A 21,368-nucleotide genomic window follows, 5' to 3' on the forward strand; every position below is an offset into this window, starting at 1 on the left:
AAGAGGGGATACGAGACCACACTTGTAACATTCGGGGACCCCTTGGATCAGCCATAGACACACAAGACCATCTAGGGTTTCTCACGGCTATACAGGACAAGTAAGGGGTGCTCACTGCCACCATGGCCACTCCAGAGCAGCCAGGGTCATTTAGGCACAGCTAGAGTCATCTAGGGCGACCCTGGATCACACAGGACAGCCCAGGGCATAGTTATTTATGGCTCATAGGCCCATGTGAAATCGCTGGAATCATACCTAGCCACCCAGGGGGACCAGGGTCATCTATTCCAACGGGGCCACCAAAGGCCATCTAGGGTTACCCAGGAATGCGCGGTGTCTCCCAGAGCCACCTAGAGTGACCGACGCCACTAAATAACAATTGCAGCGCTTTATAACCACCCACAGCAACCTAGGTTTATGAGAGACCATCAGGGGGAAGACAAGACTGTCCACGATTACCCTGGGCAGCTCGGGGCCTCCCAGAGTCACACAGCCACCCATGGTAATGATGGGTACCCAGGCCCCTCCCCCAAGCCCATCTAAGATGTCATAGCCACCTAGAGCTATGTAGACCGCGAACGTACAGGTCACGTTCCACTACCCAGGATTTCTAGGGTCATTCAGGGCAAAACAGGACCATCAGGGGGCCACCCAGGGCATGTTGAGACCATCTAGAAGTTACTAGGACCTTCTTGGCCAATCAGGGTTACCCTGAGCCAGAGAGAGCCTTCTTTCCAGAATCACAAGACCTGGAAACTGGGATCAGCTATGTGGCTGGGAGCAGGGCTACAAAGTGGAGTAAGGACTCAGGCAGGCAGTGGGCACAGTAGGGCCACCAGAGAACGGGGAAGAAGGGCCAGAGTTTACAGGCTCCTTCCGTTGGCCAAGGGTCTCTCCCTTACACTGCGCCAGGCAAGCACACTGTGAATATCATTCTCATTTCGACATTCCTTCTCTGCCTTGCAGACACAGTGGGTCTGAGCGATCGCGTTCATTTACTTTGTCCAAACCTGGTTAGGCTCTGTCTGTGGCTTGGGGAAGAGCACAGCCTCAAGGTGACTTTTGCAAGGAGTGGCTTGGTGGCCTTTGACGCTGTTAGCCCTTAGGAGAGCTGTTTTCATACGTCCTTTGCAGAAAGCAAAACAAAGGTACTGAAATGTATTTGACCCATGGTCAGGTTAAGGGGTTCCATGCGCAACCCTCCCCCTCTGAACCCCGTCCCTGCACCGGCCGGCCCACCTTGGATGTGCTCAGAAGGCAGCAGCGATGACAAAATGCAAAGTGTCTTCTTTGAAGAAGTCTTTTCCTGTGTGGAACTTGGTCGAGATTAAATGATTCAACATTGCAGCAGAATGCTCCTTAGCGGGGAAAAAAAAGGCTCCGTTGTGATTCTCAGTGAATTCATCCAGTTAGCCATTTGGGGAAGCCATGTTGTCTTGCGGTGTGGCGGCCACATGTCGACGGGATGCCATGCCTGTCGCTGCTTGGCCTTGTTGTCAAGTGGCCATGCTGTCAGAATCGATGCTCTGCCGCAGTGCATCCTGAGAGGTCCTCCCTGGAAGCCAGCTGACGGCGGGTACTCTGCACATCAGATCCTCAGCCTGGAGCTTGAGGAACTCCGGAAAGCCTTGGACCACGCACGTGGGTGGATCCAAGCACAGCGTGTGGAGGAGAAGTGCCTCTTGCCCTCCGCGCCGCTGGCTGGAGTCTTTTCTTTTTTTTTTTTAATTTTTTATTTACTTATTTGAGAGCGACAGACTCAGAGAGAAAGACAGAGGGAGAGAGAGAATGGGCGCACCAGGGCTTCCAGCCTCTGCAAACGAACTCCAGACGCATGCGCCCCCTTGTGCATCTGGCTAACGTGGGACCTGGGGAACCGAGCCTCAAACCGGGGTCCTTAGGCTTCACAGGCAAGCGCTTAACCGCTAAGCCATCTCTCCAGCCCTGGCTGGAGTCTTTACAGCAAGCAGCAAGAGCATCAACTCGCACAACCCAGCTACCAATGTGACAGGCAGATGTGGCCCCCAGGATAAGCAGGCTTTCAAGGTCAAGGAAAGCATGCGGTGAACTAGAGACGTTCCTTGCCTGGACGGGCCAGAGGCTGTTCAGCGGCCTCCCCGGCTGGGTGAGGGCAAGTGGTTTCCTAGGATGTTGGCCATTCAACTGGCCGCTCTGGGCTCTGCTCTTCAAGAAGACAGAGGCGCAGAAAGCTAACGGCTTTGGTCAATTCCTCATCGAGCCAGCTAACATCACCACCTCCCCGCTAAATGTCCCGTAAGACGCAGCCTTGAGAAATCCTCCCCCCACCCTTTTTTTTTTTGGTTTTTCGAGATACGGTCTCACTCTAGCCCAGGCTGACCTGGAATTCACTGTGGAGTCTCAGGGTAGCCTTGAACTCACAGCGATCCTCCTACCACTGCCTCCCGAGTGCTGGGATTAAAGGCGTGAGCCACCACGCCCGGTTTGAAATCCTCTTTCTTGTTTGCTGTGAGACTGTTGTTGTAGCCAGGCATGGTGGTGCATGCCTAATCTAATCCCAGCACCTGGGAGGCTGAGGCAGCAGTATCTCGGAGTTCTAGGTCAGTATGGGCTACAGAGCGAGTTTGAGGCCATCCAGGGCTACAGAGTGAGATTCTGTCTCCAAACAAAACAAAACAAACAAAACCAAACAGAATGTTCTGTCCCTGGCTATCACGTGATTCTGCCTTCTAACTAAAGCTCCACGTGACACCTTCCCCGTAGTCCCATGGGGGAAAGCCTGCTCACTCTGGTCTGCACTTTCCAGTGGAAATATCAGTGAGCACATCATGCATTTCCCCTCCCAGGAAACTCAGCGCGGAATGTGAATTTCTGTCGGAACTCTCACTGGTAAAGTTCTTAATTTCTATTTTGCTTCATGTTAACTTTGGATTTTGCTTTGCTCCTTCGAGCCACCTGATAAGGGAGTTTGATAAGCCATCACATGAAGCTGTGATACACAACAAAATATCATTAATTATTTTGTGTTCCATGTAATAGGAGCACGGTATTCCCACAACATATGAACAATATATCTTGTCTCTGGTTAATAAAATACGTAAATGCCCGCTTCCTTCTCAAGTGGGCACTTGGCCCTCAAGGGACACGTGGCTATGGCCTCCACCATCTACAAGGGCCAGCCCTCCACAAACACCCAGAATGCTGGCTGTAGGAGACAGCGTGATGGTCAGACTCATTTCTGGAAGATGGACAAGAGAAAGTTCCTTCCCAGCAATTTGGGTGTCATTAGAAATTACAAGCTCAGGGGCTGGAGAGCTGGCTCAGCAGTTAAGAAACTGGCCAGAGAAGCCCAAGGACCCAGGTTCAAGTCCTCAGTACCCACATAAGCCAGATGCACATGGTGGCGCATGTGTCTTGAGCATGTTTGCAGTGGCTGGAGGCTCTAGCATGCCCATTCTCTCTCCCTCTAATAAATAAAAATAATTTACAAAAGAAGAAATTACAAGCTCAGGATATGTAAGCAAGAGTGTGTGTGTGTGTTCATGAGTGCCCCCACAATGACACTAGAGAGGTACGGAGAGAGGCAAGGGCAGAGGGAGAACTTTGGTGTGTGTGTGTGTGTGTGTGTGTGTCTGTTTGCATGTGTATATGCATGCTCATGTGTGTGGGCACAGGTGTGTGTGAGTGGAAGCAAGAGATTGATATTGGATGTCTGCTCGCCACCTTATTATTATTTTTTTGTTTTGTTTTTCGTGATAAGGTCTCACTCTAGCCCAGGCTGATCTGGAATTCACTACATAATCTCAGGGTGGCCTCAAATTTATGGCGATCCTCCTACCTCTGCCTCCTGAGTGCTGGGATTAAAGGCGCGCATGCACCACCACACCCGGCTGCCAACTTATTTTTTAAGATAAGGCCTCTCATTCAACATGAAGTTCACTAATACAGCTAGACCAGCTAGCCAGTAAGCCTCAGGGATTCCCATCTCCACATCCCTAGCACCGGGGTGACAGGCACAACTCCACCACACCTGGATCTTAGATGGGCTCTGGACTCTGTTTCTCCATGCTTGTGCATGAAGGGTTAATACCCTTCCCTGAAAACTAAAGGGAACTAAAGAGTTAATAACCATCCCCAAAAGCTCAAGGGCAATAAGGAAGCAACAGAGGCATTTGCCCACATTAAGTTTGCTACCTTCCCTGATTGATGAACTCCCCTTAGTCTCGATGGCCTTGAAGGACCAGGGACCATCTGAGTGTCCTCCCTTAGATATGCCTGGCTGAAGAAGCCTGTTCTGAACAAGGACACAAACAGCCACACTTTCCTCATCAACCGTACCTGGCCCAGTCTGTTTCTTAGGATCCTCCTTATAAGTTTGAACCCCAAGCCTGGCTTCAGCCTCCATCCTGCTGGGAGGCTGCTCAGCTCCTCGCTGTTTCTCTCCACAAACAGTCTCTCTGTAGAGACCAAGCCCCGTGTTCTCTTTCGCGTTTCTCTTACACTTTCCTTACAGGGCAGCAAACACTTTATCCACTAAGCCATCTTCCTAGCACTGAGAGATTTTTTTTTTTTAATTTATTTATTTGAGAGCGACAGACACAGAGAGAAAGACAGATAGAGGGAGAGAGAGAGAATGGGCGCACCAGGGCTTCCAGCCACTGCAAACGAACTCCAGACGCGTGCGCCCCCTTGTGCATCTGGCTAACGTGGGACCTGGGGAACCGAGCCTCGAACCGGGGTCCTTAGGCTTCACAGGCAAGCGCCTAACCACTGAGCCATCTCTCCAGCCCACACTGAGAGATTTTTAAGGGTCCCCCCTTAGGGGCCTTGTGATGGTAACTTCAGGTGCTGAAGGTCACCCGCAGCCTTTTCAGCTCCTCAAAGCTCAGGCGTCCAAAAGAGAAAGCTGTGATGACTCAGCCTTAGATGGCATCTGGCTCTTGCCTGGACTTTCCTGTCCCTTATCTTGGTGTTCTTGTCTCTCACCCTGGACTTCCCTGACGGACTGACTGGCTTTTGAAATTGGAGCTGCATTCCTGGTTGGAAACAGGTAGAGGGGAGGCAGGAAAACCCATGTTTCCCTAAGGTATTGCACCATCTTTTCTCCATCATCTCCATTTGCCGCATGGAACCTTGGCTTCTGAGCCACGGAAATGCATGCCGTTTTCTTAGTAAGACTTTAAAAAGGCAAAGAGGGGCTGGGAAGATGACTTAGTGGTTACAACGTTTGCTTGCTAAGCCTAAGGACCTGGGTTCGATTCCCTAGGACCCACGTGAGCCAGATGCCACAAGGGGGTGTGTGCATCTGGAGTTCGTTTGCAGCGGCTGGTGGCCCTGGTGCACTCAATCTCTCTCTCTCTCTCTCTCTCTCTCTCTCTCTCTCTTTCTCTCTCTATCTGTGCCTCTTCCTCTCTCTCTCTCTCAAATAAGTAAATAAAAATATTTTTTTTAAAAGACAAAGAAGTACATGTTCCAGGTAAGCCAGGAAAACATGACTTTGCCTCATCTACCTGACCACCTTCATCCCAAACAAACACGAAATACAGAGAGATGGTCAGCAGTTAAGACACTTGCCTACAGAGCCTAATGACTGGAGCTCAATTCCCTAGTATCCACATAAAAGCAGATGTACAAAGTGGAACATGCATCTGGAGTCCATTTGTCATTTGTCGTGGCTGGAGGCCCTGGTGTGCCCATTCTCTCAATCTCTCTTCTATCCCTGTGCTTGCAAATAAATAAATAAAAATAGTTTTTCAAAGGGAAATAACACACCAGGAACTGTTGGTGGCATGGTATTAAATAACCCAAGGGCTATCTTCTAACATAAAACCAAGTTTCCTTAATCCATGACCATAGAGCCATGGGCCTCCACAATCACACTCAGACATCAGACTTGGTATCTTGCTTCTTCCAGACTTGAGTCAGGAATTGGACAAAAACAGCTCTTTTTTCCTTTCCTTTTTTTGTTTTGGGTTTTCGAGGTAGGGTCTCACTCTAGCCCAGGCTGGCCTCGAACTCACGGCGATCCTCCTACCTCTGCCTCCTTAGCGCTGGGATGAAAGGCGTGCGCCACCACGCCTGGCAAACAAAAGTAGCTCTGACGGAGAGTGCAGGGTCAGCTTGGCTTTCACAGGCTCTTCCCCTGGCCTTGCTCTTTTTTCTTTTTTTCCCCCAGAGTGACTCCGCTGAGTGACTTGTCTTTGGAACAGCATTAAAGCCAGCCTGAGGGCGCAGGGCCTTGGTCACTGCCCATCTTCTCAACTTCTCCCATGGGCCCAGCCTCCACACGCATGTCTTCTTTACCCTACGATGGCGTCAGCAGCAATAGCTGCTGAACTCCACTATCTTCCAAACCAAGTCGGTTAGGCCTGCCAAGTGCTTTGCAGCTCTTGAGAATCATGTGTTGACATTTTCCAAGCTTCAAAATAGAAAATTTGCTTTGGTGGTCTTGCTGGAGAACTAACTAACTTCCTTCCTTCCTTCCTTCCTTCCTTCCTTCCTTCCTTCCTTCCTTCCTTCCTTCCTTCCTTCTTTCCTCTCTCTCTCTCTCTCTTTCTTTTTGAGGTAGAGTCTCACTCTAGCCCAGGCTGACCTGAAATTCACTACATAGTACTCTCAGGGTGGCCTTGAACTCACAGTGATTCTCCTACTTCTGCCTCCCGAATGCTAGGACTAAAGGCGTGTACCATCACACCCAGCTGGGAACATATATTTAACAACAACAACAAAAACAAAAACAGTATTGCCTGGCTGTAGAGATGGCTTAGTGGTTAAGGTGCTTGCCTGCAAAGCCTAAGGACCCAGATTCGATTCTCCAGGTCCTACATAAGCCAGATGCATAAGGTAGCGCATGCTTCTGGAGTTTGTTTGCAGTGGCTAGAGGCCCTGGTGTGCCCATTCTTTCTCTCTCTCTCAATCTCTCTCCCTCCCTCCCTCTCTCTGTCTCTAATAAATAAATAAAAATACTTAAAAAAAAAAAAAAAACAGAGCTGGAGAGACGGCTTAGCAGTTAAGGAGCTTGCCTGCGAAGCCAAAGGATACCAGTTGGATTCTCCAGGACCCATGTAAGCCAGATGCACAAGGGGGCTCACATATCTGGAATTCATTTCCAGTGACTGGAAGCCCTGGTGCACCCATTCTCTCTTTCTCTCTCTTTCTGTCTCTCTCTCTGATTCTCTCAAATAAGTAAATAAAACTTAAAAAAAGCATGCACACAGTATTGCCATGTTGTCCACGCTGGCCTGAATCTCACAGGCCTCCTGAGTGCTAAAACTTCAGGTACGCATCACTGCGTCTAACTACTGCTGAAGAACTCTGGCTGTGGGGTTCAGAATTGCTAGCTTTCCTATGCTGGCCATGGCCCTGGGCTGAACCTGCCTTCCTCCCTGGCCTCTTGGCCCTTCAATCCTTTGGCTGCCGGTGGAAATCTAGGTTTACATTCTATAGAAACTTGCGGCAGGATTTACATTCGAAGGCGCAAGGCTCAGAAACACAGCATCGCAAGACTGGCACGGCTGAAGCCCATTCAGACACACGGGATGCCAGCCCCAGACGTGTCCTCTGCACAGGAATGAGGAGATCTGGTCTCCATCTCGGCTCTCAGGTGCCACCTGAGACGCCAGCCTGAGCTGAAGCTCACGGAGAACGCAGTCTCAGAAGCCATGTCCCGTGCTGGGCAAAGCTGAGGACATGATTCACTCCTTTGCATCTGGAGCTGTTAGCTTGGTTCCACCAGCCATGATTGAGTAAATGTACGTGAAATAGACAATGACACTTTTTTTTTTTTTTTTGTTTGTTTGTTTTTCTAGGTAGTGTCTCACTGTAGCCCAGGTTGACCTGGAATTCACTATGCAGTCTCAAGGTGGCCTTGAACTCATGGAGATCCTCTTACCTCTGTCTCTCCAGCGTTGGGATTAAAGACGTGCGCTACGCACCTGACAACATGTCCCCTTTGACAGGAGACTCATCTGCGGAGTCACAGAGTCCCTAGCCGCCTTCTGTCGAAGCAAGCAAGATGGTGGCAGACTGATTCTAGCAGTTCTTTCAAGTGTTGACTTCTGCGTCCAGAGCTCGCAATGGGACTCACAAGCAACAACACACGTCCCCAGAGGGTCTGCCTCATTCTGAGGATGCGAGAGAGGGACGGCAACGAGAGGGAGGTCTCTCTTTACGCGGTTCCATTTCAGTGTGGTCCAGTGAGTTGTTCAGCCTAAGGAAAACCCTGCTGTCACCTTAACACTATTGTATAAGGAGACACTGAAGCCAGGAGCCAGCCGCTTGCCACCCGCGCCTGCTCTTCTCTGTCCTGCACATTTGGACGGCACCACGCACAGCGTGTCCACGCAGAACCTGTCCTTTGTCTCTCTTAGTAAGAGCAGCAGTTTCTGCTCTTGGGTGTGAAGCACTGGCCCACGGACGCTGGCGGTGGGGGCGCTCTCTTCCACGCAGCCATCACTGAAGCACTTCTAGGAAAAGCCAAAGGCTGGTCTTTCGAGAATCGTTTTCTTACCGAGCCAACTGTGCAGGGGGCACCTCCCGCAGGTCGCTTCCAAGAAAGGCTTGGAAGCCTCCGGGAACCCTAGCTCCTGGGAGATGGCACAAGGTTGGGAGCCCACCTGGGAAACAGGACATAGCTGGGTTGGACCCAGACTCTGATTGTAAGAAGGTGACACAGGGGAATTACACAGTGTCAACAGCTCTCTCACCGAGGGCACACTGTCCTGGAGACAAGTGAGGGGACCGAGGAAGGGTCAGCCTGTGAGCTGGCCGCCCGGACTCAGTGCAGCCTGACTCACGGTGCTGCGACCTTGCAGACTCACTAAAGAACCAGAGAGATGATTCGAAGATAGATTATTGATTACTATACGATTGGTAGATAGATGATTGGTACATGATTGGTTGAGAGCAGATGACTGCTACATAGATACATGGGTTCGTGGATAGGCACACGGATGATAAAGCCGCGCGTGGTGGCGTACGCCTTTAATCCCAGCACTCGGGAGGCAGAGGTAGGAGGATCGCGGTGCGTTCGAGGCCACCCTGAGACTATATACTGAATTCCAGGTCAGTCTGGGCTAGAGTGAGACCCTATCTCAGAAAAACAACAACAAAACCCACCAGTAAAAGAGTGTGTGGACAGACAGGTGAGCAATGGCAGAGAAGTGATGGTTACATAGATGGCTGATTGACAGATATAGAGACAGATAGCTGATAGGTGACAGAGAGATGATTGATGGGTGAGCACTAGATAGATCAGCAGATGGTTTATTGACGGATGTTTTATCTTACCAGTTTAACTCCCTGACAAAACCCCATCACTTTATCTGCAGGACGGCCTGGCCTGGGAGCAAGGGAATGCTCTGGTGTGTTGCCCATGCCTATGTGTTTTAGCAAAGCCACCTACATACACCATATGGCCGGCTTGTTCTGAGAGCGCCAGAGCATCAGTGAGGCCCCGCCCCATGTGGCTGAGGCCACGCCCCCCCGTACGTTACCTTTCAGGACAGGACAGATCTTCCAGACACCAGCGGCCCCTTCCCTGTTGAACTGCCCGAGGGCCAGCTCCATGTAGAAGAGCGGCATGCCAGCGATGACCATGAAGAGCAGGTAGGGCACCAGGAAGGCACCTGTGCACAGGACAACAGCTGCACTTAGGGTCACAGAAGAGATTCCCTTCCTTACCTGTGCGTGCATCCTGCTGTCCCGGCCTTGGGCACCATCTTTCCACCCCATGGCCCATCCGTTTCAAATAAGAAGCTTCCCACGCAGCCATCAACCAAGGGGGCCTTTCTGGCTGCAGTGGCGAGGCCCACCTCCATGGCTGTCCCCATCACTGTCCGCACTTCACATGTGCCTCCTGAAGCCCCATGGTTGTCCCCTACCTCACGGAATCAGCTCTGTCTGAGAACAAGGCAGACAAGGCCTTGTGGTCATTTCTGTCTTTAAAAAAATAAACAACTCTATTTTTCTGGCTTAGTGGTTAAGTGCTTGCCTGTGAAGCCTACGGACCATAGTTCGAGGCTCAATTCCCCAGGACTCACGTTAGCCAGATGCACAAGGGGGGGCACGCATCTGGAGTTTGTTTGTAGTGGCTGGAGGCCCTGGTGTACCCATTCTCTCTCTCTCTCTCTCTCTCTCTCTCTCTCTGCCTCTTTCTCTCTGTCTCTCTCAAATGAATAAATAAAAATTTAATAAAATTAAAAAAAATTATTTTGGGGCTGGAGGGATGGCTTAGCGGTTAAGTGCTTGCCTGTGAAGCCTAAGGACCCGGGTTCAAGGCTCGATTCCCCAGGACCCACGTTAGCCAGATGCGCAAGGGGGCACACGCGTCTGGAGTTCGTTGGCAGTGGCTGGAGGCCCTGGCGCGCCCATTCTCTCTCTCTCTCTGCCTCTTTCTCTGTCTGTCACTCTCAAATAAGTAAAAATAAAAACAAATCAAAAAATGTAAAAAAATTCTCTTTCTTTATTTATTTGAGAGAGAGAGAGAGAGAGAGAGAGAGAGAGAGAGAGAGAAACAGGCAGGGAGAGAGAGAGACAGAGACAGAGAGAATGGCCTCTAGCCACTGCAAACAAACTGCAGATGCATGCACCCCCTTGTGCATCTGGCTAACGTGGGTCCTGGGGAATCAAACCTGGATCCTTTGGCTTTGCAGACAAGTGCCTTTTAACCGCTAAGCCATCTCTCCAGCCTGGCCATTTCTGTCTTGCTCCTGGTACGGGTCCAGCCTTGTCCTGGTCATATTTGTTCCTTGAGAGTTGTGTCCTCAGGATCTATGGGCCAGCCCTTCCCCCTGCCCTCAGGTCCTACAGACACAGCCTGCCTCTCCAGGGGTCATGGCTGAACGTTTGCTGCCAGAAGCATCCAGAACCTGGGGCCTCTGGGGCAGGCTGGCTCCTCTTGTACCTGCACCCCCCTTCTCCTTGAAAAGGTCAGGGGTCTCTCGAGTCCCTCCTGTCCCCCTCTACTCTGACCTGGAGTGACAAAGAGCTTGGCCACGACTGTCTCCTGGGGAAGGGACGGGGAGGCAGAGACACGCTTCAGCTCTGTCTTTGGGTCTCTTACTGGGCCTGTTGGGGTCACAGGTCTCTCACCTTCGGCATGGTGTAGCGGCCTCTGGCCCATGCAGCTGCCTGAGGCCTTCCTTCCCCAGGCAAGTCTTCTCTTGCATGTGGCCAGTCAAGGAGACCAGGCCACATAAACAGAAGGCCCCGGGGGCTGAAGTGGAAATTTTCAGTTGACCTTCCGCCTTACTCCACTTTTCTTTCCTTTTAAAAACATCTTATTTTTATTTATTCATTTATTTGACAGAGAAAGAGAATGGGAATGCCAGGGCCTCCAGCTATTGCAAATGAGCTCCGGACGCATGTGCCCCTCTTGTGCATCTGGCTAACCTGAGCCCTGGGGAATTGAACCTGTGTCCTTTGGCTTTGCAGGCAAACGCCTTAACCGCTAAGCCAGCCCTCAACTCTAATGCACAATCCTATGGTTGAGGTCAGGAAGTGGGGGAGATGGGCCTGGTGACATAGGCCTGTAACCCTTGCGACCCGGGGAAGCTGAGACAGGAGGATCACAAGTTCAGAGCTTGCATGGGCTACAGAGTGAGTTCAAGGCTGGCTTAGGAAACAGAACGAGATGTTCCAATATTGAAAAAAAGAGGGCTGGGAATGTGGCTCAGTGGTAGTGTGCTTGCTAGCATGTGCAAGGCTGTGGGTTTAATTTTCAGTATCTTGAAAACAGTGAGATAGAGTTAGTGCATAGACAGTCATTTTCTGTCTCTCCAAGTTCAAAGGCCTTCACGGAACTTTTCCTAACATTAAATTAAATTAATTAACTAATTTGACAGAGAAAAAGGGAGGGAGAACAAGAGAGAGAGAGAGAATGGGCACGCCAGGGCCTCCAGCCACTGCAAACAAGCCAACTCCAGACACATACGCCCCCTTGTGCATCTGGCTAACGTGGATCCTGGGGGATCGAACCTGGGTCCTTTGGCTTTGCAGGCAAACGCCTTAACTGCTAAGCCAGCTCTTCAGCCCTTTTAAATTTTTTTAAAATTTAATTTTATTTCCACAGCACCTTTTAAACACTACTTAAGGAGACTACGGACAGTCTTCTTTGGACTTTCGAGGATTTTCTTTTCCAAGTGAAAAGGACTGTTGGAAATCGGAGGCAGAGCCCAGATGCCTCCGCCGACTTCCTTCTCTTTCCTGTTCCCTGGGCCCTGCATTCCCTGGGCAGGAGACCACACGCTCCAAGCTCTCTTGGGCTACAAAGCCTGCAATGGACTCGAGCTGCTAAAGCTGCCCGCCTTTCTGGAAAAAGACCGGACTATCTCATTGTGAGCACTTTTGGGGTGCACAGAGGTCCCCCACGGCCTCCACTGTTCCTAGACCTCTCCTGCCATGGCCTTCCCGGTTGGCAGTGCTGCCTGTAAGAGACCGGGGGCGAGGGGGCACACAGCACTTACCTCCACCGTTTTTGTAGCACAGGTAGGGAAAGCGCCAGACGTTGGCTAGGTCCACAGCAAAGCCGATGACCGAGAGCAGAAAGTCTATCTTCTTGCTCCATGTCTCCCGCTCCTGGGTCTCCACGGGCGTCTGCGGCGGGTTGATGAGGGTGGAGTTCGTGAGCTGCACCCCGTTCTGCTCCTTCACCAGGATGAGCTCCACCTCCCTGGGGCCCACGGCGTTGGGCTCCTTAGCCAGGGTCACCACAGAGGACATCGGTCCCACGGAGCATCTGGTCTTACTCATGGGCACACTGGAGCCCAGCAGTTTGCTCTCTTCCCCTTGTGGTCTTCCGCCAACATGGAAAACACAACAATGCCCCGACTCAGTCGGCCAGACATCACAGGATGAAGCCAGGGGTGAGCACAAGAGACCCCCGCCCCTGAGATGCAGCCCCAGAACAGAGGGGTGAACAACCGGGTTGGGGGGGAGCCGCTATGGAGACCCCGGGCAGACACATTGCCACGCTTCCTTCTTCCCCGAAGCTCTCCCTCCTGTCAGGCGCGAGGATTGCGCGATCTTTAATTTGCTTTCTTTAATAACGGCCAGATGTTACCTGCTCTCCCGTTATTTCCAGGGAGCAACTCCTCTCATTTTACCTCAGTCTCTGGGCAAGTGCATGGCTCCCTTTGTACTTGGTGACACCGCCACAAGCAAAATGCACATGGCCGGGCTGGAGAGATGGCTTAGCGGTTAAGCGCTTGCCTGTGAAGCCTAAGGACCCCGGTTCGAGGCTCGGTTCCCCAGGTCCCACGTTAGCCAGATGCACAAGGGGGCGCACGCGTCTGGAGTTCCTTTGCAGAGGCTGGAAGCCCTGGCGCGCCCATTCTCTCTCTCTCCCTCTCTCTGTCCTTCTCTCTGTGTCTGTCGCTCTCAAATAAATAAATAAAAATTTAAAAAAAAATGCACATGGCCAAAAATCGGCCACTGTAACTGAGCATTCAGATGAACACATTGTCCACGTAGTGCCTGTCCAGTGCCCCTGCCCACGCCCACGGCTTCCCGTGGCTCTCTAAGCTGACTGGATAACCTGGATGCCACCCAGGGACCAGACCACTGCCCCCCTAGCAAGGCTCCCAGGAAAGGCATCTTCAGCAGAGTTTGGGCAGTTTTAAGTATGGGGGGGGGCTGGACATGGTGGCACACACCTTTAATCCCAGTGCTCGGGAGGCAGAGGTAGGAGGATCTCCGTGAGTTTGAGGCCACCCTGAGACTACAGAGTGAATTCCAGGTCAGCCTGAATTATCTAGTGACATTTTACCTTGAAGGAGAAAAAAAAAAAAAAAGAGGGAGGGCATAAATGGAGGGCAGTGACAGCCTATGGGCCATCAGCGCTGTTTCCATTGGGCACACACTGGCAGAAGCCGGGTAGCCGCTGAAATGGGGGGACTTTCCTCTGCATCCCCAAACAAAACCTCCTGACAGAAGTTATTTTATGCACCACTTCTCCGTGGCCTCTTCACCCCGGTGACAAGCCCAACTGGCATGTCAAAAAAGCAGGCCAAAGGGGTTGCAGAGGCCTGGGGAGCAGGTGGGACCGCAGCCACAGGCTGGGCTCAGAGAGGATAGAGACCAGAGTGCGGATCTCAGGAGGCTGGGTGTCAGCGCGGTCGAGCCTACTACCCCACTCCCAGACTCGGGGCTCAGAGGTGAGGTGTGCCACAGACTGCAAGACGTCCTCTTAGAAAGCATCGTTCCTCACCAAGGGCAAGGGGGGATCAGGAGACAAGGTGCTTAACCCAGTCCTGCCGCACGACCCAGCAGGACCCCCTCTGAAACCTGCGCGAGGCTTAGCGGGTTCATAAAAACTCCTCCTCGCTGGGGTGTGTGGCGTCCAGGTCCCGGCCACCCCAAGTAGTGCCAAGTCCAACAAGTAGGAACCGCGACGTTCCAGCTGCAGCCAACCGACAGCCTGGACAAGCGTCCTGGGCAGCGGCGACCACAAGACCCCTTGGCCACTGGGTCCCGAGCCTGGGCGCGCCCGAACATCCCTCTCTCCAAGGGCGCGCGCCGTGATCTCCCTTGTCGTCTGGGACGACTTTACGGCGGTCCCAAATTTTCCCCGTGCGGCTGCGCTCAAGAACCCGGGCTGGTGGCCACTTTGAGTGACCCCCCCCCCCCATGGCCCTGTCAGGTAAGAGCAGGGAGGGGACAGCTGAGATGGGCTCCCGCCGAGGACGCATCCCTGGTCCTTACCAGCTCCTCGGCGCGCCTGGGCTCTGCGCTGGCTCCGCGGAAGCTGCAGTCCCGGTCGGCGCGGGGCTCGGGGCGGTCGCAGCCCGGGGCTCTTATGCTGCCGCGGGGTCCGCCTCGCCCCGCCCGCCGTCGGGGGCGCTCGGTGGCCTTGACTCCGCCCCGGGTGGGCGGGGAAAGAACCCGGGCGGCGCCCCAGCGTGTCGCCTAGAGGACCAGCGGAGGGGGGGGGGCGCGCGGGGGGCAGCCAGGAGCCCAAGGCTACCCGGCTTGCGCACCCCACCCAGCGCTTCCATAGCGCAGGAGCTGGGGCGCAGCGGAGGAGTCTTGGACCAGACGGGCAGGGTTCCAGGCGGAAGCAGTCTGGCGGGGGGGAAAGGGGGACCTCCCCTCTGCTCTCGTGCCCTCCCCCTCGGAGCTGCCTCGCTGGTTCTTTTTTGCAGGAAGGGCTCCCGGGGCGAACAGGTTCCAGCGAGGCCCGGAGGAGGGGGGGGGGGAGCCGCAGATCCCACCACCCCCCCGAGGGAAACTGCGCGGGGCCACGCTACAACGGATGGTCACTTCAACCTGTCCCCGATCTCGAAGCTTCTCTGAGACTCACCCCCCCCCCCAATGCTGCACGGTCCTCTGACCCTGTCCTAGCTGCATCCTGGCCCCCCCCCCCACTTTGCTGGGAGACGAAATTGCTCTCGTCTTCCGCTCCCAGGGGCATGGCCAGAGGGGCAGCGCTTCATGGTGGGTTGGTGAAGTCCACCAGTGACCCCGGCTCCGCCTAGACGATCGAGCGCAGCCTCTGTCCCCTCTCTAAGCCTGCCCTGGCCACCTTACGCAGGGGGCTTTTCCCTTCGGTCCTCTGGTCTCAGGGGCAGACCCTCCTGGTTGCGTGACTGTGGTCCCCACGTGTGACCCTGCTCTGCTCTGGGACTCGGAGCCTCACCTGACTGATGCTCTGCACTCAACAGCGTCATCCCACCAGGGCTCCAACCACCTAGCTTTGGAAAACGATTTCCTCGGAGGAACCAAGGATCAAGGGCTCCCTGGGAGCCCTCGTGTCCTCTCTCTCTCTCTCTCTCTCTCTCTCTCTCTGTGTGTGTGTGTGTGTGTGTGTGTGTGCGTGTGTGTGTGAATGTTCTGCCACCTAGTGAGTCAGGACTTCCAGCTGTGAGGAGTCGCAGGGGTGACTGGCATCTTTGTGCCCTGGTCCAGAATTCAGGCTTCCTCCCCAGCACCCTGGGTCTTTTTCTAGTCCCTTCCTCACCCCAGATGGCATTAGACCAACTGCCTCTGTGTCCCGGCTGCAGGAAGTTTCCTGGGCTTGGGCAGATAGACCGGGTGATGGTCTGTGGGTTGATTAATGGAATGCAGCGAGCTGTCTTTCTCACCGCGTTGCTGTGGGCTCAGGGCGCTGATGGAAACAGGTGGGACTGTGGAGCCTCATTTGCCCTTCCTGCTGCCCTCTGAGTGCCTCTCCCCCTGGCTGGGGGCCAGCCCCAGCCCCAGGCTACGGTTGAGCCCATGATTACTGAGCCCCTGTTTCAACCTCAGGTACCCACACTGCCCTTTTTTTTTTTTTTCTTGCGGACACCACTGTGCTTCCTTTCCAGGAGGTAACTTAGCCCCACTTGGTCAGTGTGGGTGTCCTCTGTGTTAGAGAGGACAAAGGTACTACCGCAGGGTTGTGGCTGAAGGATCTCTGAGAAGTCCAAGGTGTGGTGTAGCAACATGGATTCCATCCCAGTGGGATGGTTAATCTTTTTTTTTTTTTTTTTTTGGTTTTTCAAGGTAGGGTCTCACTCTGGTCCAGGCTGACCTGGAATTAACTCTGTCATCTCAGGGTGGCCTTGAACTCATGGCAATCCTCCTACCTCTGCCTCCCAAGTGCTGGGATTAAAGGCGTGCGCCACCACGCCTGGCGGGATGGTTAATCTTGATTGGTGGCCTGCGTGGACTGAGAAGGGCCGAAGACATCAGGGTGCTCATGAGGGAGTTTCCCGGTGGGATGAACTAAGAGAAAGACCTGTCCTGAATGCGGGTGCTGGCATCTGAAAGGCTGGGGGTCGGATGGAATGAAAGGACAAAACAGATGGCTGCCAGGAGATGAAGAGATTTCCCTGGTCACGCCCTCCTGCCACATTTCCACCTTGTCCCAGGCCTACAAGCAACAGGCTGTGGGCTGAAACCTCTGAAACAAACGAACCAGAGCAAACCCTTTCCCAAAACAAACGCTTTCCCCTGTAAGTTGTGTTCATCAGCCATTTTGTCACAGCGACCACACCTTGAATGCGATCCTGTCTCGACATTTTCTTTGCCAAGCAAATTGTTCTATCACGACTGTATTCGGCCTCACTCAAGTTCTCGGGCGTGGACAGACTACACCTAGATTCTGTGCCGGCATATCGTGCAAATGTCTGCAGTTCCTGATAGAGTCCTTGTTCCCCTTTGAGACCTCATGAGTCAAGCTTCCGTCGCCCACGGTTCTTTTGACCTTCTAGCCTTCTAAGCTCCCACTAAAGGGCCCATCGGAATCTGCCACTGGCAAACTAGGACTTTTCTAGCCCAGAGTTCCAAACTCTTCCACGTGCCTCTTGCAAACCAGTTCCAAAGGCCTGCGAACCACATGCTTAGGTTTATCACAACAATGATCCCACTTCTTGGTACCAATTTTCTGCAGTGGTTACTTGTTATTATGACCTACTACCTGACAAGAAACCCTTTGTAGGGAAGGAGGGTTTATTTTGGCTTACAGTCTGTCATGGTGGGAAAGGCTGGGTCCACATCAGAAAGCAAGAGAGCAATGAACGCTGGTGCACAGCCTGCTTTCTCCTCCTCATTCAGCCCAAGACCCCAGAGTGTGGAATAGTGCCACCCACATCTAAAGTGGGTCTTCCCACTCCAATTAACATGATCTAGAGACTCCCTTAGAGACATGCTAAGAGCTTGGTCTCTGAGGTGAGTCTATTTAACTTAACTTTATTTATTTCAGAGAGAGAGAGAACACTAGAACCTTCAGCTGCTGCAAGTGAATTCCAGACACATGCGCCACCTTGTGCATCTGGCTTATGTGGGAACTGGAGAATTGAAACTGGGTCCTTTGGCTTTGCAGGCAAGCTCCTTCACTGCTAAGCCGTCTCTCCAGCCCTCTGAGATGATTATAGATCCCATCAAGTTCACCATGGAGATCAATCATCAGACCTACTAAGACTCATGCACAAAAGACATCCCACGATGCCTTGCCTTATGCTAGGTTCCTGGGGAGACGTGGACAAGCACTTCAGTCACCCTGACAAGGTACCAACAGTAGAACAAAGAAACAATTCCACCCAAGTCCAGCTTAGTTTAATTAACATTTTATTTACAGTTTAATTTAATTTAGCCTTCATTTTCTATAATCATATGATAATTAGCTCTAATTATTTAATTATCATGGGTAACAACCTTCTGAAAGCTTCATCGATGGATGCTCTACTCAGCCTTCCATGTCCTGTATCCTCTACCACTTCTTGAGACCAAGCACATCTGGGGCAGAATTACATACAGCTGGGAGGGTTCAGGAGGAACTGGCTGGAAAAAGCACTCCCCTTGATGGAGTTTCTGTGGCTGGTGGGTCTGGGATAGACCAAGATATTTGCCAGAATGAAAGATAACTGGGCTGGAGATATGGCTTAGTGGTTAAAACACTTTGCCTGTGAACCCTAAGAACTCATGTCCATCTCTCCAGGTCCCATGTGAGCCAGACGCACAAGGTGACCCAAGTGTGTAAGGTCGCACATGAGCACAAGGTGGCGCACACGTATGGAGTCTGATTATAGTGGCTGGAGGCCCTGGCATGCCAATTATCTCTCTCTCTCTCTCTCTCTCTCACACACACACACACAGACACACACGGCAAGTCTGTTGGGCTTGCCTCAAAAGAAAAGAAAAGAAGAGAAAAGAAAAAAAGAAAGATAACCATTGCATCTGGCAGTCCTATGGCTCAGGAAAAGGTGCATCACATCCCTGGGGGCTGGGGCTCTGTGGATTTTTTTGTTTTTTCGAGGTAGGGTCTCACTGTAGCTCAGACTGACTTGGAATTCACTATGGAGTGTCAGGGTGGCCTTAAACTCATGGTGATCTTCCTACCTCTGCCTCCTGAGTGCTAGGATTAAAGGCGTGTGCCACCATGCCTGGTTGGCTCTGTGGATTTTTTTTTTTTTTTTTTTTTTTTTTTTTGGTTTTCTGAGGTAGGGACTCATGCATGCTAGCTCAGGCTGACCTGGAATTCACCCTCAGGGTGGCCTTGAACTCTGGGCAATCCTCCTACCTTTGCCTCCCAAGTGCTGGGATTAAAGGTGTGCACCACCACGCCTGGCAGGCTCTGTGGATTTTTGAGGCTATACAGAAGAGAACTGGGAATATCTCAGCTCACTTACCATGATCTTCACTCGATGTTCAGTTTTGAATGGACCAGAACCAAGACAGATTCAGGAACAGCATGTTGCTGTCCCAGGAGGCCACATGACCTAGTGTGGTCCTCAAACTTCCACATACAACACATTTTCCTGGATAAACTTTCCCTTGTACAAGAAGCACAGGGCAGGGCCTCACCTATGAGACTCATACTTAGCAGGTGGGGCATGAATTTCTGTCCCATTTCCTGGGCAATTTGAGAATCCTGTTTTGAGAGACACTTACCAAGTACAGCCAATGGCACTGAGTTTGCTGTAGACACACTGTAACAGGTGACATAAGGAGCTTTAAAGTTTGGGATGGGACTAGAGAGATGGCTTGGCAGTTAAGGTACTTGTCTGCAAAGCCTAAGGACCCAAGTTGTTTTCCCCAGGGCCCACATAAAGCCAGATATACAAAGTGGTGCACGCATCTGGAGTTTGTTTGTAGTGGCTGGAGGCCCTGGTGCACCCTTATTCTCTTTCTCTCTCTCTCCCTCTTGTTTTTTGTTTTGTTTTTGATTTTTTGAGGTAGGGTCTCACTCTAGCTTAGGCTGACCTGAAATTCACTAAGTAGCCTCAGGCTGGTGTCTCTAATTCACAGCGATCCTCCTACTTTTGCCTCCCAAGTGTGGGATTAAGGATGTGCACCACCATGCCCGGCTGAATATTCTTTTTCAAAGTATTTATTTAAGAGAGAGAGAGAGAGATCCAGGCATGGTGGCGCACACCTTTCATCCCAGCACTTGGGAGGCAGAGGTAGGAGGATCGCCATGAGTTCGAGGCCACCCTGAGACTTCATGGTGAATTCCAGGTCAGCCTGGACCAGAGTGAGACCCTACCTCGAAAAACCAAAAGAGAGAGAGAGAGAGAGAGAGAGAGGGAGAGAGGGAGAGAGGGACAGAGGGAATGGATGAGCTCTCCAGGGGCCTCTTGCTGCTGCAAACAAACTGTGGATGCATGTGACACTTTGTGCATCTGGCCTTACTTACATGGGCACTGCAGAATTGAACCCGGGCTGGCATGTTTTGCAAGCAAGTGCCTCTAAATGCTAAGCCATCTCCCAAGTCCTGATAGCTAAATATTCTGAAGACACTTTGCTCCCATGCAAGCGTGGGGCTGAACCACACTGGAGACCCATGGGATCCAAGCAGCCCACTCTGCATGGTCCTCCTACCCACAGACTCATGCAGTTTCATACAGAGGCCATGTACTGTCACTTGATGGAACTAGCCAGACTTGAGGAGTTCCCAAAGACAGGAAACTGCGGGACCCCTGTGTCCAGACCATTCCCCTAGTGCCTATACACAGTGTCATGGGAGCTTCGTGACCACTGCGGGAGAGAAAAGACAACAGTGCTGTGCTGTGTCATATGCTTGTGGGCAGTAAAAAACAACTCTTGGCCAAACTGGCTTTGAACTTGTGGCCATCCTGCCTCTTCCTCTCAAGAGCTTCAAGTACCGGCATGTACCACCATGCCCCTCCCAGCTCCTTATGGGGTCCAATCCATGCCTTCTCAGCTTTTCAGCCTCAGCTATATTGGAGTAACATATATATAACATAAACTCAACATATGGATCACTTCAAAAAAAAATTTAGGGCTGGAGAGATGGCTTAGCGGTTAAGCGCTTGCCTGTGAAGCCTAAGGACCCCGGTTCGAGGCTTGGTTCCCTAGGTCCCACGTTAGCCAGGTGCACAAGGGGGCGCACGCGTCTGGAGTTCGTTTGCAGAGGCTGGAAGCCCTGGTGTGCCCATTCTCTCTCTCCCTCTATCTGTCTTTCTCTCTGTGTCTGTCACTCTCAAATAAATAAATAAATAATTTTTTAAAAAAAATTTAGGGCTGGAGAGATGGCTTAGCAGTTAAACACTTGCCTGTGAAGCCTAAGGACCCAGGTTCAAGGCTCTATTCCCCAGGACCCACGTTAGCCAGATGCACAAGGGAGCACACGTGTCTGGAGTTCGAATTTGCAGTGGTTGGAGGCCCTGGAGCGCCCATTCTCTCTCTCTCTCTCCCTCTTCCTCTCTCTGTCTGTCGCTCTCAAATAAATAAATAAACAAAATTTTTTAAAGAAGAAATAAAGAAAGAAAACCACTCTCGGAGGTAAGCATATTCTCAATCAGGCCCCAAGCAAGTAATTGGCTTGAGGACATGAGGTCAGGCCCTGGGTCTGGGAGGCTCACAAAGCATTAGTTCCTGTTGGCTATCAGACCCCCCGATAAAGCAGAAATCAGCATCAAGAGGTTTCTGGGAAGATTTCATGATGGCTT

The 21,368-nt window shown here is 52.0% G+C and overlaps 1 protein-coding gene across 1 annotated transcript in view; it reads right to left on the reverse strand.

Moving 5' to 3' along the window:
* The window catches only part of Slc6a3 (solute carrier family 6 member 3), a 58,763-nt gene extending 44,046 nt beyond the window's left edge, over nt 1-14,717 (reverse strand). The window contains exons 1-3 of the mRNA XM_004666120.2: nt 14,680-14,717; nt 12,444-12,772; nt 9,474-9,605 (exon numbers count right to left, since the gene is read on the reverse strand). Of these exons, the coding sequence (XP_004666177.1) occupies nt 9,474-9,605; nt 12,444-12,729 (418 nt within the window). The 5' untranslated portion in view covers nt 12,730-12,772; nt 14,680-14,717. The remainder of the gene's footprint in view (nt 1-9,473; nt 9,606-12,443; nt 12,773-14,679) is intronic.
* Nucleotides 14,718-21,368: the final 6,651 nt, after the last annotated feature.

The sequence above is a fragment of the Jaculus jaculus genome, chromosome 20 (assembly GCF_020740685.1).
Source record: "Jaculus jaculus isolate mJacJac1 chromosome 20, mJacJac1.mat.Y.cur, whole genome shotgun sequence".
Taxonomy (NCBI): Eukaryota; Metazoa; Chordata; class Mammalia; order Rodentia; family Dipodidae; genus Jaculus; species Jaculus jaculus.